General features: G+C 38.0%; 1 protein-coding gene across 1 annotated transcript in view; it reads left to right on the top strand.

The window, feature by feature from the left end:
• Positions 1-367: 367 nt before the first annotated feature.
• LPCAT1 (lysophosphatidylcholine acyltransferase 1) overlaps positions 368-20,246 on the top strand; it is a 54,821-nt gene continuing 34,942 nt past the window's right edge. Inside the window, exons 1-5 of the mRNA XM_009641311.2 lie at positions 368-507; positions 2,024-2,238; positions 11,867-11,979; positions 13,508-13,568; positions 16,080-16,138. Coding sequence (XP_009639606.1) covers positions 374-507; positions 2,024-2,238; positions 11,867-11,979; positions 13,508-13,568; positions 16,080-16,138 — 582 coding nt within the window. The 5' untranslated portion in view covers positions 368-373. The remainder of the gene's footprint in view (positions 508-2,023; positions 2,239-11,866; positions 11,980-13,507; positions 13,569-16,079; positions 16,139-20,246) is intronic.

Raw genomic sequence — 20,246 nt, 5'->3', positions numbered from 1 at the left:
GAGCACCTGCCTGCCCATGGGAAGCAGGGAATGAATTCCTTGTTTTGCTTTGCTGGCGTACATGGCTTTTGCTTTCCCTATTAAACTGTCTTTATCTCAACCCGTGAATTTTCTCTTTTACCCTTCTGATTCTCTCCCCCATCACAATGTTGGGGAAGTGAGGGAGCGGCTGGGTGGTGCTTAGTTGCCGGCTGGGCTTAAACCATGACAGCATACACCACAATTACTTGTTTGGAGTTGAAGTGTATTCTGCTGCTTTTAAAATTAGATATTTTTAAGTTAAGACTAGATCAGTTCCTAGGAATTGCTGATGTTTTCAGTCTGAGATTGTGTTAGAATAATGCATTTGTTTTGGATTTTGCAGATTGCCTTCATGACCTTGACTCTGTTTCCTATCCGACTCTTTTTTGCTGCTTTTATGATGTTGCTGGCCTGGCCTTTTGCATTCATTGCTTCAATGGGATCTGACGAACAAGAGCTTGAAAAGCCCCTCTCCTGGTGGCGAAAGTGAGTCACTGTTGTGGTGAAATACTGAGAGAATCGCTATTTAGTTCAGCAGTCTGAAATGGAGAAGGTTGGAAATACCTGGTATCTGTCCCATAGACCTGCTTTTCTCTTGAAAAGAAAAATATAAAAACTGTTATTTAAGCACACGCCTCAGATGGGAGACTAAAAATACCTCAACTCTTTGATTTACCAGGTGACCCAAGAATTATAGGGAGAAAAACTGATCATCTCTAGCCTCTTACCTTTATTGAGGATGTAGTGGGAAGCTTCATTGTGACATCCTTCAATTTCAATTATTCCCATAATGTCAACTTCTTGTTATGAAGATCGACACTACAGAATGTGCCCAGATTTCATATTCTAAATTGTTGTTTTAAACTGCTTCACCCTGTTGTTTGCTACCCTGTGATGAATTGACAAAACTTCTCTTGATTCTCTGAGGGCCTGCCCCATGCTTTTGTGCTTATTAATAAGTCTGTACTTGCTTTGATATTGGAATGCTAATTGAGGTAGAATGTAAGACAGTGTTCACCCATCCATGAAAACTGCCGTTTGAGGAGCAAGGAAGGGGAGGAGTGTATCACCTCTTCTGTAGAGAAGTTCAAAATTAGGAGCTGGCACTAGCATGAGGGAAGCTGATTGTATTTTGCATCACAGGAGGGAAGAACCACAGAGGTGTGCCACCTTAGATTTCATTTGGAATGATATCAGTATAATGACTACAGGAATAATGGACTGCCTTCAGTCTTGCATACAGTTATTTTGAAGCTTTTTAGATTGTCCCTCCCCCATTTCATCCACTTGCCAGTGTCATCCTGCTCTCCAGCCTCCAGTTCCTGTGAGTGTAACAATTTGTGGTGTTTGGGTTTTGCACTCTGATTCAAAGTAAATGCTTATCTTTTCATGAGTGTCAGAAAGTTTAAAAAGCAAGCAAACAAAACCCCACAAAAAACCCCTGCAAAACAAAATGCTTTAGGAGGGGATGGGGTGGGAAGGGAAGAAAGTAAAATGTTTCCAAAGCTCCCAGATGTGTTCTGGGGGCAGCCCTGTGTTTGAGAATCTCCGCCCTACACTTCTGCACTGTTACATGTGGGTAAACTTGAACACAAGAATCAGGGCTGTTGCATTCTAGCAGTATCTTAAGAGCATTTTTCAGGGCTCAGATACTAGAGCTTTTTTGGTGTTACTAGAAAGCATTATTAGACATTGTATAGAAGAAATTCAACAGTCATAGTCTGAATCAAAATTAATTTAGTGATAAATGCCAATTTTATTGTGATTAAAAAGCAGTAATATTCAGGCATGAAATGAAATTTAATGGCATCTTACCTTGAAAGTGGTCTTAAATCTGCTGCGAAAGAGAAAACAAAAGGTCTATGCAATGTTCCTGCTCTGTTTAAGCAGCATATCCTATCTGTGCTTTTGTTGTGCTTATAAAGTTTTTATGTAACTTTTTTCTTTTCATTATTTTAAGGTATTTCTGTGGCAGCGTAACTGTTTTCTCAACTTTTTACAGGATAGTGGATATTTTGCTGAAAGCAATCATGAGAATGATGTGGCTTGCTGGCGGATTCCACTGGATAAATGTAAAAGGCAGACGGGCATTGCCATCAGAAGCAGCAATATTAACTGTGGCTCCCCATTCTTCCTACTTTGATGCCATTCCAGTAACTATGACCTTCGCCTCCATTGTGATGAAAGCAGAAAGCAAAGACATTCCTGTTTGGGGAAGTAAGTTGGTAGATACTTAATTTTTCAAGAATTAAAAATTTCTACTTAGGAAGTTGTGGAACCAGTTCACTGGTTGTGTATGAGAAGGCCTGAAACACAAAGGAAATTTTGCTATAATATATGGTGAGATTTTTTTCTTTTTACTGGTCTACTTTGAATGTCAATAGAAAAACTGTGGTTTTTTTTTTTTTTTTCCACTTTCTCCAAAGTTGAATCATTGTACAAAGTCAAGACAATCCTACAGAACTCATTGTTAAATTTGCAGTGAAATTGCAATGTTTTAAGACCTGACAAATAGAAAATCAAGTTAGGATGGGGCTGTAGAGGAAGTTGACCAAAACTTCTTTCTTGGTGTGAGTTGGGATGCCATCCTGGAAACGTGTTCTAGAAATGTTGCTGCTCTGAGTGGGACCCTGCCTTGAGGGAGTGCTGCTAATCCTTCATGTGTCTATAAGTTTGTCTCAGGCAGGGTGTGAGAGGTGGGCAAGGGCAGGTGGGTGTTCACTCGTCTTTAGTCATAAGAAATGCAGATGCCCAAGTCAGTAGTATTTGAATACTGTCTTTGGAATTATCAATGTTGAGTCTCACAAAGGCTTGAGAGACTTGTGATTTTTTGGTTCAGTTGTGCCAAAATATGTGTAAGCTTTTAGGCTTGTTGACCTCTAACCAAAGTCTGTGTGGAAGTATTTTGGAGAAATCCAGTGTGTTGTGTCTAGGGACCAGCAAAGTTTGAAGAATCTTCCGGTGTCTCATTGTGTAGATTTTAAGGGTAGCATAAAAAGGACAAAAGATTTTACTTTCACCTTGAGTAGGGACTCTTTAGTTTAGGAGTCTAAACAAAAGCTTTAAGTTCCTTCACAACTAAGTGGAATCAGGCTGTTGGTGTTGACATCCTCCTAAAATTTCATTAGAAAATGTTATTTTAAGGACACATTCAAAACCAGAAGCTGAGACATGGCCACAAATAGTGAGTGGTTAAATCTGGAAGTTTCATGTAGGGAACCTTTTGGTATAAAGGTCTCTCTGTATTAAGTAAAGCTTAGGCCAGAACTGTAGCTGTACTCAATTTCGTTGAATATCTGCCTGAATAGAGTTTACTAGAAGCTTGTGGCAGTGAAAAATCTGTGTAAAAAAATTAATAGATGCTCTGAACAAAAAGGATGTAGGCATGTGTTTTTAAAAACAAATGTATACCAAACAAGTGTAGTGTGAAAACAAAAAGAAATTGAACTCCCTTATCCGATACTGAAAGAAGATATTGTTGTGAGATGATATGTTGACACTCCTGTACAGTATAGGTGTATCCAGGCCATCTTGGGCTTTAGGAGCAGTCCAGCTATAGGAGCAGGGGCAGATTTATCTTCTTTCTCAGCTGACTTAGTTGACTGTTCAATAATTGCTAGCTGAGAAGAATTAAGTAGTCCATGTAGAGCTCTCCTTTGCTTGCAGCTGGACTGTTTGGAGGACTCAACCTAGATGAGGTAACTCCAGGCCATGTTGCATTACTGAAATGTGATGAAATGGCAGAATGGCACTTGACAGCACGCTGTAATAGCTGCTTAACTATCCCACATAATAGATTCAGAGGGGACTAGTGGGAAAGCCTGAGAAGAATCAGTAGGGATATGAAGGTTGTATCTTGAACTACTCAATATGTGTTATTTGTGCTACATTGATTGTAAGTATTTCCTATATACCTAATTTAAAGGTAACTTTTAAAGGGTTCAATTGAAAGTCTCGACTTACTGCAATAAACTTTAAAAATTATTCAGTAGATTTTGTTCATATGTGAGCAAAACCGGTTATAAAAACCCAGAAAACCACATATAGGGTTTTAATGGAATATTACTGGAATGTGCAGTCCAGTAAATGAGTATTTTGTCCTGTGTAGCTGCATTTGCTTTATGTCATGTAGCCACAAAAATAATGTAGTCCATTATGAAGTGTTCAGAAAAATGCCACGGAAATGAGGCATGGCAAAGGTCATAACTGGGATTCAGAGTTCAAAAGCTTTTTTTGTTTGTTTGTTTTTTACAAGAATACTTTTATATGAGCAACATTAATTACAGCAGTTTATGTTATTAAAGTAAATGGACCTTAACAGAGAGGTAAGTAATCACTGTAATGATTAGTTTGGCTTAAAATTTAGTGAAAACGTTCCAGTGGAGAGAAGTTGTGATTGATTTTTTTCTTTTACTGCTTGAAAGAGGTTTTCTGTGGAGTAGGTGCTACTTACTATCCTCTCCTCCTTTGACCTAGTATTTTAATTCCGATGTTATTTACACTTCTCTACATACACACACACAAGAATGTATTTCATGTTATTGGTCAACTGGTATTTCTCTTATGCTATCTGTGAAAAGGTGGCCGTGTTTTTCTTGGACTGTATGGTGAATTGTCAACACTCTAGACATTCATCTAGAATCTATCCCAGAGAGGCCGGAATTGGTTTTTATGTTCAGTTTTGTAAATCTTGCAAACTTACTGTACCATCTCCAGTGAAGTTTTGGAGCTGGCGATTGATAATCCTAACCTTGGTATCTCTAAATTGAGTTTTGTGAATAGTCATTCAGAATCTTCTGGGAAGTTTTGAATAAAGTACATTCATTTAACTCTGTGAGCAGACTTTTCAACATGTCAAAAATGAAGGAGCAGAGGGAATTTGAAGATCATTTCTAAGGATGAGGACTTTGTGTGAAGAGTAGATCTTCATCTACTTCATCTGCATGGAGGTTGGAATAGATGACCCTTAAAGGTCCCTTCCAACCCAAACTATATCCAAACATGATATAAATAACTTGGCTTTTTGTTGTAATGACAGTGTTTATCAGGACATTGTATGTTGTGTACCAGAGGGATCAGGTGCTTTAGCAGGCACAAAAAGATCTGATTGCTAACTGGTTACTGAGAGTGGTTCTAAAAGTATTTTAATGGGTTTCTGGAGCAGCTGCCTGTATTATTGTATCCTTAGTTTGCCAGCCATGGAATATTAAGCTTTTGATCCACTTTTAAGTCCGGATGATTAAAAGCCTATTCTTTATGGAATTGGAAGTATTCCACAAGTGTTTGTTGTGTATGAGTGTTTTATTGCTTTCTAACTTGAAGGCAGCTGTCCTGGACCACAAAATCCAATTTCAGAAGCAGACTTAAGTCTTGTGACTCCTTCAGACAACTTCCTTCTTTTTATGAAAACAAATAAAAGAAAAACCAAATTTAAAAAAATGCTCTTTTGCTCTGACGGAAGAGGTATGACCTCTTTAGTTAGTGGTCAGTAGGGAAGAAAATTACCCACTTGGCACACACTAGGTTAACAAACTCTGGGGAAGAACTGCTTGCCCAAATATAAAAAAAAAGATTTCAAGGATCATAAAAAAAAAAAAAAAGGTATCTGGTAAGTAGAGAAGACCAGAACATATGGAGCACATCACCACGATGCTGAAGGAGGATGTATCTTTCTGCACAGTGGCTTTCCAGAGTTTTGGTAGGTTGGAGAAATGAAGTTCACTGGACCACTTTATGTTAAAGTGTGCAGCCCTGGGAAGATAACATCTATGAATCTGTTGCACCTTATGCTGGCTGAAGAAGTTAGATCAATTAAATTGTCAGCACAGGTACTTAAACTTTACTGTTTTGTCTCCAGAAGCCCAGTTCAAGTCAGGACAAGCTCTTTGCATAAATTCTGGATAGTTACACTTCACTGCCTTATTTTTGGCTTGTAAAGCAACCTGGATAAAAGTTATTTTTTGTTGCTGAAGTAGCCAGTGCTACTGCAGAAATACTTCAATAAGAAGGAAAAGGGATTTGTCAGTAAATATGATTTGGTGGAGATTTTGTTGGACAGCTTTTGTGATTCAAAGATATTCTGTGGGCTGAGCTTGTAAAAATGAAATTTAAGGTGAGAAGCTAACATCAACTTTAAGCAGCTTCTCAACATCTGTAACCTCATCCTCTGAAAAAGAGAAGGAAGTTGGTACCTGTGAAATGAATGGGGGGGATATGTTAGCTTAAGTTTAGAAAGGGGAAGGAGGTCATTTGTACTTGGCAGAATACAGAAGAGCTATAGAGGAAGGGAGAATCATACTGTGTTGTAAATTCTATTACCTCCCGCCCATCTAGTAAACCTAGGATTTCTTGTTCAAGCTCATCTTTTGAAAGTGCTTTATAAGCCTTTCTTTGAGCATCACGGCTAAAAGACAAGAAATAAGTCATTCAGTGGGAAATATTTATGCTGTGGTAGCTGGCTATGTTTTCATCTTGGAACTTAAAAGATGTCAAATTACTCATCAGCTCTGTAAAAAGTTATGCAACCTAATCCTCCAGTCCTCCACCCCAGTTGCTTCCCTCCACCCCCATACCTTCCAAAGCACACAAGAATGGGAACCATGGTAGACCCGACCCACAGTTCGTCAGTGAGGATCTTGCATTCAAATGCTTCTGAGATTTATCAAAACGGAACTTAAACCCCTTTTGGAAAAACCTGCCGTAAGGCGAAGGTGTCACAATTTTCTTCTCTTTATACGCTGTGGATCAGCAGCTTGCAACACTGTTAAGGTCGCCAGCCTGAATGCTGACATCCAATGCGATGTCGGCATTGTGGCCTGCCTTGAGTACACAAATGTGCTTCCCTGTTCTGAGGAGCATCTTGAAGTTATTGCCAAGCTTGTCCATTTCATCCTCTGCTTTAAATAGTTCCATTTCAAAAGCCAATGTTTCCTTCAGGCTGTGGACACCCAGATGGTCCTGCAGTATTTCAGTCCTCGCAGGACCTCTCTTGGAGAGACTTAAAATAGTTGCACTGTCACCTGTATATAACAGGTATGCCTGTATTGTTTGGCTTGGAATCCTCATCTGTTGGATTTTTTTTTTTTCACCATAAATTCAGGAACAATTACTTCTCATTTAAACTGCTGCTGGAATGCCTAAACCACCACCACTTTTTTTAAGCGTCCTAGTTAATATAATGTATGGAAGTTAGAAACTACAGTATATAGGAAACCTGCAAACCAACACAACTGCCTCCATAAAATACTTTTTAGACTGGCAACAGAAAGCTGAAACATACAGCCATGCCCTTCTATAGGTGCTGCAGCAATCTTTGTGATACGAAAAGGGTGTTTGTCCCTCAAGAAGTCCTTAAAGGAAATAGATTGTGTTTTAAAAGACCAACCCAGATACCATGGAATTAACTTCTGTTTAACACTGATTATTTACCTCCCACTACTGACCTCTCCTTGTCCTACAGACTGCATGTTTTCTGCCTTTCTCTTTGGAAATAGGAGGAAGAACTTTCCCATTCACACTGCCTCTATACCAGGAGTACTTGGTATCTCTTCTGTCTGGTGGTCCATCTGATAAGCATTCAGCAAAACTCTGAGAAGTTCTTCTTGATGTGTGTTTGGCTTCAGTGGTTGGTTCAGGCTTGGGTCAAAGAAGTATATATTTGTGTGTATGATTGTTGCTCTAATAAGATACTACCACTAACTTTACAAATCTCACGTAGAGTACCATGACTGCAATAATACTATCTCCATAAGAACACTATAACTCCCAAGTGGAAAAGATACTAATTTTGGTTGACTTCAGTTTTGTGCATTGATACAACTTTGTGTATTTGTTGGGGGGGATGGGGTGGAGTTTGGTTTGGTTGGGGTTTTTTTTCCCCTCTGTTTTAAGGTGTCTCTGTCCATATACACAGGAAGCCATTTTATTCTGGAGTCTTAATGTTTTTTTTCCCTGTAGCCTTCAAAAGACTTCTGAGCCCCTTGCAGATCTCTTTTCTTCTTTTCTCTCTAGAAAAGAGCAGGTTTCATATTGGGTACTGCTTCATTAGGAAAGGTGTGAGTTCAGAACTTTACGAGCAAGTTCATTTGAGCAAGGCAACTCTTAAAAACTAAGCCCAAGATAGCACTTTTCAACCTTTAACTTCCAAATTTTTGTAAGCCCTAAATACAGAATGCACAAGAGCGCAACTGCTATTAGAAAAATCATCTGTGTTTTTCCCATCGTAGGAAAAATCAAGGAGTAAATACTGTAAATGGATATCCTGGTGCAAGTCTACATGTATCACGCAGTCTACCTCCATGTTAAATGCAGAGTCAGTTTGTACTGTCTCTATAGGCTGCCATCTCAGTGTATCAGAGGAACATCTGTGATGGGATTTTGTGTTGTTTGGGGGAGAGGACAAGCAAAAGCCTCAGGTTCAGTGTTCTCTACTCTTGCAGCATAATCTGTTGCTCTGATGCTGTTTCTACAGTGGTGAAAATGTAACTGCCTACTCAAAAATGGGCGTATGGATACATTTTAGAAGAACAGTATTTAGTGCCACACTGCCATTCTGTTGCTTTTTGTGTTCTCTGATGCCTTGGAGACCAGTGGTGATGCTGCCAGTATAGCTTTATCTGCTATATGGTTGTAACTGTCCAGCATAATTTAAATGCTTTATTAGAATAATTTCTTCTATTGTATGTTAAATAGCATTTCATGCCTTGATTTGAAACAAGGTTTCCTCACCCACATTTGCCTGGAAATAGAGAGATGAAATACCTTATTTTTTTCCTGTTATCCTGAGAAGTTCATTGACACCAATTGTGTATGTTCAGCTCATCAGAGAGAAACTTTTTTCTTATGTATCAGCTGGTGCTTGAAATGATTGCATGGGAGTTATGGTCTGAAATCACCTGGAGCTGCCACCCTGCAATTAAGGCGATACTGAATTTTTGCAGGCTCTCTTAAAAAAGGGCTGTTTCATGCTAGAGCAACTTTCTATTGGTTAGCCTGTCTGTGGCATTCTGGCTGCCCTGCAGGGCAAAGGCTTTGATGGATTACTGGAAGTACTGTTTAAACTGCAGGCATCTGCCTAAGAAGGTGGAGTACATGTGTCACCTGTCTTCAGGACCACTTGTGATGAGCTGAAATTGGGGATGAGAGCGACTACATTAAGTAGGACTGATACTGCTAGAGAAAACACTGGAATAATGACACTGGCAAGGTCAATTTTGTGAATTGATGGTTTGTCTGCCATCGCCCACTAGAATTTACGATTTAAAGGTGGTTTTAATGGAGTGAGTGGAGATGGGCAAGCACCTCTTTTAGCATCTCTTGAATACCTGAGCTGTGGTTTTCACTACCTGGTTACAATCGGTCTTGGACAGTTAAACTGATGAGCAGAGAAGGTTAAGATTATGTTCCATTTATTAAGCGTATTGCACAGCTCTGCTTGTTGCCTTTAGTTGCTCAGTGTGCCAGCTGTCTGAAGCATTTTCATACATACTGCTTTTTGCTCCTGCCCTGACTTTGCTCTAGTCCTGCTTATTCCTTGCCTCATACATACTAGCTTACAGTACTGTCTCCAGGCTTCCCTATGTTTCAACTTGACTCCTGAGTGCAGTCTCATCTTGTCCACCTATTTGGTATGTTTCTCAGCTTCTCTTTACAGACCTTTGGCCCTGTTCCTGACTATTTCTTGCACAGATTGACTTGGTGCAGCCTTTGAATTTTCAGATTCCCGTCTATTTACTGAACATGAAATATGTGGTGAGAGTAAAGGTCTCTGTAGCCTTGTCTCTCTTTTCAAAAGTGGTTATGAAACGAGCATATGAGGAAGGGCAAGTACAGAACTAGTCTTCCCTTGCTATGTACTTTCAGCTTCCTACTGATGACTGAGAGTTTCAATTTCACTTAAATTGTTGAACCTAGCCACTAAGGGCCTGGTAGTTGGTGCCTTACAGGATTTTAAGTTGCTGTTTTGCTGTTTAATGTTAAAACATGAATCCTGTCAGCTTTTTAATGTGATCCCTAAGGAAGTAAGACTTAATATGATCACCCTATCTCTCCGTTAGGTTAAGATTTGATGTGATGGGCTGAAATAGTGATGGCTCAGATAAGAACCTCGGAGCTCTGGAGTTACCTTATTCATTCCTTGGCTTGAAGTAACTTGAATTTCATAATTTGGGCCTGATATAAAAGAAACTTTGGGGTGAAGGCTTGAGGATGTTTGAGTCTTTTTTTGCTTTCTTTTACTTGATAATGTTGGTTTTGCTACAGAATAGTAATTTGCAGCAGCAGGGGAAACTCAAGACTAGCATCACTAAGAAACAAAACGAACAGGGTTATGAAACCAAGTATAGTTTCGTTTGCATCTTTTATTGCTTGGTCTGTTTGTTTTTTTCTAATTTTTGTGTGTGGTTGTTTTGTGATTTGTTTGGGGGTTTTAGGTTTTTTTGTTTGGTTGTTTTTTGGGGTTTTTTACCTTCCCACAGCAGTAACCCCAGCTGGCCCATGATCATCTTTGTGCCCTTAGCAAGCATTGTCATGTGGATATTGTCTAAGAGCGAACATGTAGGAAAAAGCATGGAGTATGGTAACTTTTCTCTAGTATACTGTCTCCTGAGCTTCAGCAACTTGTGGGATAAAAGCAGTATTTCAGAGGCTGGCTGAATGTTTGGGAACTTGCTGTAAGGTGTGGCAGATGAGTTTCACAGAACCATAGAAGGATTTCAGTGAGAGCTGACTAAACTGCTGGTGGGGTAACACCAGAATCAGCAGCTTTTGCTGAGTACAGGACTGTAATTCCTTATGCTGTTTTTTTTTCTTCACACTTTAAGCACTGGCTGATCCATTAATGCAGCAAGTCCATCCTTGACAAAAGAAGATTATACAACTAGTGTCAGTAAACTCATCTCGCAGGAGTTGGAAATATGAAAACTGTATTTTATATTTCCATTTTAGGCAAACAGAATAGCTAATGATGTAGTGACTTTTGAACTTTTGAATAAGATTATGAGATACATTTTTATCATTTGTGTATTTTAAGGCAACCTGCTTGGATAAAAGCATGAAGTAGTACATTTGAAGATGCTTCTCTTGTAGTGGTTTTTGACACTGCAGCAGAGTTGTATATGCTACTTATTTTTTTGTAAGTGGGCCTCTGTGTTCCTGTGACAGACATGCATGGAGAGGATACTGAGGATTGATTTCTGATTCTTGCTCACACTAATTTTGTGTCTGGCTATGTATAGGAGGTTTCCCACTGAGCCTGGAAGCTTGGAAAATAAGCATGCTTTTTGTTTTTATCATGGTGATTTCTCAGAAAAGATAGCATAATCCATGTATGGAATATCTTTGATGATGACACACCTTCAGTGAAGCTGAGCTGTAATAGGAGACAAAAGCTCTAAAGACAGTGGCAGTTTGACCCACAGGATGTCTTTTGGAGGTACTTGGGAGGTTCCTGCTACGTTGCTGGATTGGGAGTGGCTATAGATTTTGTGATTTCTGTTGTAGGAGGAAATGGCATATAGTCAGCCACAGCTGCTTTGTTGCAGAAAACTATGCATAATATGTATAATCCTGTTTTAAGTTATGTGATGTATGTGTATTTGTCTATTAAAAATCAAATAAGTACAATGTGCCAAAATTGTGAATATGGTTTTCCTTGCAGGAATTCATGAATATATTTCAATAAAACTGCAATAATTCAGCTGAGTATTTAAATTTGCAGTGTAATATAGCAAAATAGTTCTGTACTTATACCAAAATTTTTGTCCAGAGGACTGCTGGGCGGGGATCTTTTTCAAACAAAGGGGAAATAAAGGCTCTTTTGCTTGTTTTTGTTTTCCTTCCTCTTCAGCTCTAATCAAATACATCCGACCAGTTTTTGTATCTCGGTCAGACCAGGATTCTCGCAGGAAAACTGTTGAAGAGATAAAGAGACGTGCTCAGTCTGATGGTAAATGGCCACAGGTACTGTATACTACTACTGTGTGACAGATGGTATTTAGCATTTCCAGGCTTTGGATCTGTAGTTTACTTTTTTCCTTGTGGGATGCTTTTGATGGTTGGTGGGGGGTGGGATTTCCTCCCTCTTTCTAGAAGTTATAATGTAAATTCTTATCTGTAGAAAACACTAGCTTTTCATTGCAATGTGTTTCAAGGGGAGACTGGGTAAGTACATGGGAATAAAGCTCTATTAAGCGATACTAAATGGACAGACCACATCAGGTTTAGAAAGTCCTCTAAGAAGAAGAAGAAAATAAGGTGCTCAGTAGAATACCTGGGGGAGTATTGTGCGTTCTTGCCCTTCTCAGGATTTCGGCATACTGTCATTATTGGAGATGTGATGCTGGCCAAGCCAACCCAAGCAATTTGTGTGGTTCCAATAACCAGAGTACACCTCTGTTGGACCACATGATGAAAACATTGCTAAAATAAGTGGCTCAGGGGTTTATCTGCACCTGAAATGTGACTGTTTATAATATGCCTTGGAAGACAGTAATGGAAAAGAAGGGATGACTACCTAAGGTCTCAATTTTCTAGAAGCATATGATTATTTTGAAAACTTTAAGCATTATTCTTGTGAATTTTTGAGATTAAGATACGGTATGTCTTTCATGGCATTGTTACTACTACAGTGGTTACGTCTGCATACTGGACTGCAGAAACTTTATAAATGGTTATTAACAATGTGATAGGTGATACATAGCTTTCACATCATGACTTTCATCAATAGATTTCAAAGTGCTTTAAAAAGTAAATATTCTTACAGATGAAGAAGCTGAGTTGCAGAGCTGAAGTGATTTCTAGAATATCTAGCAAGCTAGTACCAGAGTAATAACGTTAATTCTAGTTCATTGCTTTGTCCCCTTAGGATATGTATTTGTTTCCTTTAAATGTCTTGTTCTGTAACTCAACAGAATTTCAGCAGTTCTTGGCTTTTTGCTGTCAGAAACTTTTTTTTTGTCAATCTAACCTCTTCCTCTGAATTGGGTTCTACTTAAACATTTTATTCCTTGTTAGAATTCTGTTTAAATATTTTCAGCCTCTGTCATTCTGACATCTGTGCACATGCCAAGTAATAAATGCAAAAAGAAGATAACAGTCTTCCTTTGCTGAGCCTGTAAGCAGGTAGCTTGAGAGCAGGAATTTAGTTTTGGTGCAAAATGGGATATGGTATTTTTACCAGCACCAAAACATTTTGTGAAAATTCTCTTATACTCACAAGTGTTTCTGGTTGCTGTCCATGTTCCAATCAAATAGACTTATTATCAGAGGTCAAGGAAGAGGCAAATTCTCAGATAAAGAAAAATATTTTGACTATTAATACACAACTTTACTTGACTTCTTTACTGAGCACTATTTTTTTTTTTCTCAGAACTGTTTTTCCCTGAATACTTGTTACTGTAATCAGGTTAACATTAGCTTTGAAAAGATGTGTTTATAAATAAATTCACATTGAAATATTCTTAAAAGTCAACTTTTTTTTTACTTCAAGATAATGATATTCCCAGAGGGCACTTGCACAAACCGCTCCTGTCTAATTACATTCAAGCCTGGTAGGTATGATGCTCATTTCTCTGTTCTCTACAGAATGTTCTTGTATCTTCATTTTCTGAAATACCACTTGCATTGTAATTTGCTTGCTGTTGCAGAAGCTGAGTTAAAAATCTTGCAGTAGGATGGTATTGGAATAGAAATTTTCTGATGCTCCATAAGGATTGTAGTTCCACCATTGAGCAAAATTTTTTAGATTATTCAGATATTTTCTTGGCTTTTGAGATGCACATGAGCTGGAGGATTAATGTTTCTTACTGGGTTTTTGTTTGTGGTGGTTTTTTTTTTTTTCTTGCCCCCTCCATTTCCTATTTTGGGTCTGTCATGCAGCATTTAGATACACTATAAAGCTTAAGGTATCAGTGTGTATCTATTTCATGCTGCTGCAGCATTTGTTGCTGTGTTGTATGTGGTCGATTCCTCTTGAACTCTTCTGTTGTGTCGCATTCTGGTGAAGATGACACAAGAATCTTGCCAGTATAGCAATGTTAGGCTGTCTTTTTTTACAGTATTTTTTATTTAACATCCACATTTGAAGCTCTTGAGTTAGTATCACCCTTTTAGCTTATCAGATTAGTAGAGAGTGTAATACTGAACATTGTTGCAGTAGTAAACTGCAGTTACAGTAGGGAGAAATGCCAATACTGCAGTGAACCACCAATGTTTAATGTAAACTTGCTTTTATGATATAGGTAGGGAGATGGTGAATGGGGAGGCTGCAGTGAGCGATGCGGTTGTGAATGTGTTTTTTGACTCTCCTAGGTTTCTGCCTAGCTCATTGTGTTCTGGTCTTACTGTGTATCTTATATTTTGTGTTGCTTACAACTTACTTATCGCTATTAGAATATCATGCAGTGAGTCAGCATTGTGATTCCTTGCACTGATTCATTTGGCTGAAGGAATCTCAGTATTGTCTCCTGAACAAACATTCAAAAAGCTTTTCTTCCTCCACACTCAGCTTTTACCTTTCTAGATGAATGGGTGATAGTTAGGAGAACATCCGCTTCTTTCACTCTTTACTCTTCCTCTCCCTATCTCTCCACCTGAATCTTGGCCATGATTTGAAAACCAGCCTGAGTCCTTCATATAAAGCTCTGCTTTCCTGCCTTCCCTCTGTGCCATAGACATTCCAGGCACCATATACTTTCTGCCTCAAATACCCACTCTATCTTCTGCTCCTCTGGTGTAGTATACGCTGCTGTCTGCCTCTTAGCTGTCTCATTTTTCCTACTGGAACCTGCTTCTGTATCGATCCAGCCGCCCAGAAATCCTTTGCCCCAAAATTCCTCACTTACATCAAATTGCTTTAGGTCTCTATTCAAGTAGCTGCTTTCAGGATGCCTTTCCCCATTCTACTCATGTGGGCTTACGCTCCTTGCTCTTACTACGCAGTTTTTTTTGGTTTTGTGTTGATGCAAGCTAGTCACACGGGACAAGCTAGTCTAGTTTTGTTTAAATGGTGGTCTTGTCATCTACTGCTCAGATTTTGTCAGCTTTGGATTCTTTCAAAAGTTGCTTAGGCTGTTGCTTTTGGAGACTGCATAGAAAGTACCACTTGCCCAAGAACCAAATCTCTGCAGGATCCCATTCAGATAACCTGTATTTAAATGTTTATACTCCATTAACAATTACTACTTCTACATCTATGCAATTAATTTTGTAAAGCAAATGTAATGCTAAGAATACAGTATGCTTCCATTCTTCAGTTCTTAATTTTAATTGAAGTAAATTGCTATAAAAACATAGTTTGAGTGAAGACTGTCTTTATTGTTTTCATGAGATAAAGATGTTTAGAGAAATCTTGACCAAGATAGTTATCATGCTTACCCAATCTTTGTGCTAGAAACCAAGAAGATGATTAGCAAATTAGATCTTGTGCTACTCATTTATCAGAGCTATACTTTTCATATGAAATGAAGTGATACTTGTGTACAATAGCTCTAGCTCAATCCTTTCTAGCTATTAGATTTTCCATAGCTACAGAATAAACAAATAAGCCCTCTGAGGGGAATTTAGGTGGGAGAAAAGAAGTTAAATTAATTCTGTTACTTCAGAGATGATAAATTTCCTGTAAATCGATGTTGTCCAGCTGAAAATAGAAAGCTTTTGCATAAGAAAGCTTAGGTTCTTCACCAAAAAATACTGTTGACCACAGGGAATATATTGACTTAACTATCTTGCACATACTCATATTTTTTTAATCATTTATCAAGCTGAATTTGGTACTGAGCTTTGGCTTATGTACATGACAGCTTATGTAAGTGGTAGAGATAATTTAGAGAACGCAAGCAAGCATTCTTAATTATTTATCTTCTGAAAAGGTGGGTGTACATTGTCATTCTTCAGTCCTTGCTTTTTAGATCACTTTTGAGGCTACTTTTGGATCTTATTTTTTCACTATTAACTAATTCCTATACATATCAGCACAGTAATTGTTTAATTCTTTACTGCAATAAATTTCTTCTGCACCAAAATGCGCTATAATGTAATGATGTGTCATATGTGCCTTCTAGGAGCATTTATTCCTGGAGTTCCTGTACAGCCAGTGGTTTTACGTTATCCAAACAAACTGGTAAGTTCAGCTTGCAGTAAATATGGGGCTTTTTCCTCTAAATACATTGGCACTTCTGTAATCTTCTAGGCTAGATAATTAGATTTAGAAATTTGGAAAGCATTAGTAAATGCTTATGGGCTAAGTATGCATTCCTTAAGCCTCTAGCAGTATAAATAGTCTTAACTGAGACAGTTTAAATGTTTCTGATTTTATTAGGTTACTCCTTTAAAACAGTGCTCTGGAAGTTATTCATCTTGTTACAAGAAGTCCTGTACAAATTACAAGACAAGGGTTAATTTCTGTCTAGGATCTGTGTTCCCATGTGTTCCCAGTTACTGCAGTGTATGCTGGACAGTTTTCTTAGTATCATTTATTGCTGGAAGATGCTTCTACACCTCCTGCCTGTGGGGATATTAGTCACAGATTAATGCAACTAGCTAAATGATAATAGAACAATGTGTTGGGGATGATCTCGGCACCTTTATAAAAGTGTCTCATTGTCCATGTTTTACATTCACTGTGCACTTGGCTATGGAATGCTAGACACTAGCTAATTTGGAGTAGTCCTTCAATAGAAGTTAGATTCACGTAAATTGTATGTGCAAATTATAACATTTATTTACAGTATCTAAATTAAACAATTGTTAAAAATACTTGTAAAGATATAGGCAAACAAATGAACACAAAGCTCACTTGATCTACTTCCAGATCAAGCCTATAGGAAAGCACGGAAGAGGGATTTTCTTTTTTTATATTATTATTATTCAGTTTACCCAATATAGCTACTTTCCTGTTCTTGCAGCCAGAATCCTGTCTGTCTACATTCCTTGGTTAATTAGAAGGTGCTTCCTGGTGCACTTTGCTGGCTTTTATAGTTGAAGTTTCTTTTTGAGACCTCTGGGGCTATTTTCAGGTCCAGTCTGCCCCTTCTAAAATAGAAGTTATTTAGGGGAGGATGGGAGGAGTGTCAAAAGTAAAGTAAGGACTACCTTGCCTCTTTGCCAATGCATGTCACATCAGAAGATCTCATGTCATCTGTCTTTGTCTAGCATGTTAACCTCTCGATCTAAGGAAGGATTTAGTTTCCTCTTCGTACCTAAGTGCTTGTGTTTTATAGCATTTCCATCCATCATTCTTTGTCAATTTACAGGTTGGTACAAAACATATGCTTGATTACAAAATAAAAGAAGCTAAGCAAAGTTAATATACATAGACCACCACTTGCTCTTGACTGAGACAAGGTGTGATGGCAGTCAACTAGTTCACAGTAACAAATCCAAAAATTATCTTTGTGGCTGCTGTGACAAGTATAGCAGCCTGTTATGCTCACATGGTATTAAGTGCATTGTAGCAGGTTGTCTGGGACTTTTCATTATGTAATTGGTTTATTTTCAAGAAGAAATATTATTTTCTAAAAATATTTTTAAGACTTTATTGCACTGCCAATTTAAATGGAAAATATGCAGGTGCCTTATGTCACACTTAATAAACCTTGTTACTTTTGGTTAATAGTAAACATATTTGTAACAATATCAAACAATATAAAGCTATCAAACATTAATTTGCAAATATCTTCAAAAATTGTTTTCATACTGAAATGTCCTTACTGCCCATAGTACATAATATGCAACATCCGTAAACTAGTGTTAAAAATTCCTAATACTCTGTTTATGAGCTTTTTACATTGACGTAAATCAATGTAAATTTTACTGAAATTTGGCATAATTTTAAAAATATTATTGCAAGATGTCATAAAAGATATTGTAAATATTTATATAGATATCCATCAGAATTGGCCTGAATCAGCGTAGGGAACTTTACAGTAATTAAAATTATTAGGAAAAAGTAAAACACTTAGGTTTCTGTGCTTTACTGAGCCATTTAACCTCCTAAGATCTACTTCCACTAAGTATTAATGGAGGGGGGAGAATAATTGCTGTTACTATTTAATTTTTAGATTAGTTTGGGGGCTGCAGAAGAGTTGCAGCAAAGTTAGAATGAGGAGAGGAAGGAGGAGTATGATGTGATACATGAAGGTGAGATTTATTTTGGTTAGGATGCAGTTAAGAATTAGGTAGCAAGTAAGAACAACAGGGTAGGGAGAGAACAATGGGTTTTATACAGTAAGGCAGCATTTCTAGCAAACTTTGTCTCTGGTTTCCTGTTTGTTGCCTTATTTGACCCACTGCATATTATAATTTTAGGTTTAGAAAGGAATTTCTTAAGATCTTCACTTAGCTGCTGAATTCCAGATATGCATCATGAACAGTCACCCCCCTGCTTTTAGCTTGAACTGCCTGCTCCATTCTACTTCAGAGCTCTGAGTGCTACAGTGCAGATGAGAATAGTTTTGGGCTTCAGTGCAGCTGACAGGTTTAGGCGGCTCTTGGAGACGAGAGCCTGGGGTGAATGTAGTAGGTGTATGCACTCATACATGTTTTTTTTCTTGTATTCTATTCAAGAATTAGGTAAAATACTACCATTCTGCAGTGTACTGAAACATGTGACAAAAAATGGTGATGTAAATTCAGTTCTCTTCTAGCAAATAAATAAATAATGCCTCTGGTCCTGTGTTGATGTTTCTTTAGGAGTAGTAGTATTTTGGTGTTGCTCCTCTTGATGTGTGAGCAGAAAGAAGTTGTAAGGCTTAAAATGTTGTTTAGACTTGGATTTCAAAATTTGCTTCTCTTTATCTAGTTTAGTAGTATTTTGCCTATTGGATGCTAGACAGCTGTTACCTATATTCTAATTAAAAGAAATGCTCTAATGTTGCCATCCATAGGTTCTACAGCAATCCTTTTTGCAATTAATTTTTACATTAATTTTCTTCATGTATACAGCTTTTCCTTCATTTGAATCTTCTGTCAGTGCTGGTAATTAGGAAAGGCTATATAGCTGTTTAAATATCACAGAGCCATTTAAAATATTTTTATGTGCGAGTGTCTTCCACAGGTAACTGTGCTATTTGATAGGAGGTTTGGCAATATCTCTTGTGCAGCTTTGGTGTATCGGGGTTGATTGAGCATGTAAAAACACAGCCAATCTGCTGCTTGAAGCTTGGCGTGATTCTCAATATCTTCTTGTGCTTGTGTCAAATACAAACTATATGGAAGACGTACTTCCACAGAGTTGAAAGGATTCATTATCTAGAGGCAAAAGTTTCAAAGTGTACTTAGAATGCTGTCAAAGTGAATGCTGTCCATAAGCATCAGCTGGTAGCTGTGATTAAATATAAAAGGTATCTAAACTAGGTATAGAAAATACCACTTCCCGTCTTCTGCTTGCTGTTTTTATCACAAAAATACTGGATGTGCTAGCAGGAGTCTCCTACAAAATAGGTCTGCTTCTTGCAGAACTGCATCCTGTTTTCCACTATGGAGCATTTGTAGTAGTCATCCCTGCTGCATCCTGATGATCTCGATGAGAAAAAGCATGCACGTCTGCTGTGACATTCACACTGGGAATTTCTCGCAGGATTGTTGGTGGATACATGGCTTATTTGAGTTTGTTTTGTCAGCTAGCCAGCACAATGTCTGGATTCTGAAAATACTTATTCACTGTTCAGTGATCCATTGCCCAGGCAAGGTACCTTTCTAGAGCTCTTTTTGTCTCCATCTACACTGTTGCAATTTAGAGAGCTAAGTTGAGTGTGTGTGGAGCTGTGGTGTTGTTCTTCTGTATGGCAGATCTGGTCTCTGAGAAATTGTCAGCTATCTACATTGTAATGGTCAGGGTTTGTAAATTAAAGTTCCTTGTGGAAAAACCCCAGCTGTATTATCAGACACATCAAAATTGCCAGAAACAGTTTAACAGTAAAACTGTAGACATTGAAGATATACAACATCACTACACAGAGAAGTCTATTTTCATGCACGTGTGTTGATTGCTAGATAGGGAATCATTCTTATATTTTGTTTGATTTAAAATAATTGTTGAAAGTAAAGACTTAAATTTTTAGTAGTCCTTCATGATATATTGATCTTATTCCAAGCTGTTGATCTATCACGTTAATCACAATTTTCACCTTTTATGGATGTGTTGCTTTCTTTAATTTTTACTTGTGACAGCCTTTTGCTCTAAATGGGAATTAAAACATGAATTTGACTTGATTTTTCAAGATCATGGC

The sequence above is a fragment of the Egretta garzetta genome, unplaced genomic scaffold, assembly GCF_000687185.1.
Source record: "Egretta garzetta isolate BGI_Z169 unplaced genomic scaffold, ASM68718v1 scaffold716, whole genome shotgun sequence".
NCBI lineage: Eukaryota > Metazoa > Chordata > Aves > Pelecaniformes > Ardeidae > Egretta > Egretta garzetta.
Note: the sequence above shows the minus strand (reverse complement) of the source record. Positions and strands in the feature narration are given on the sequence as shown.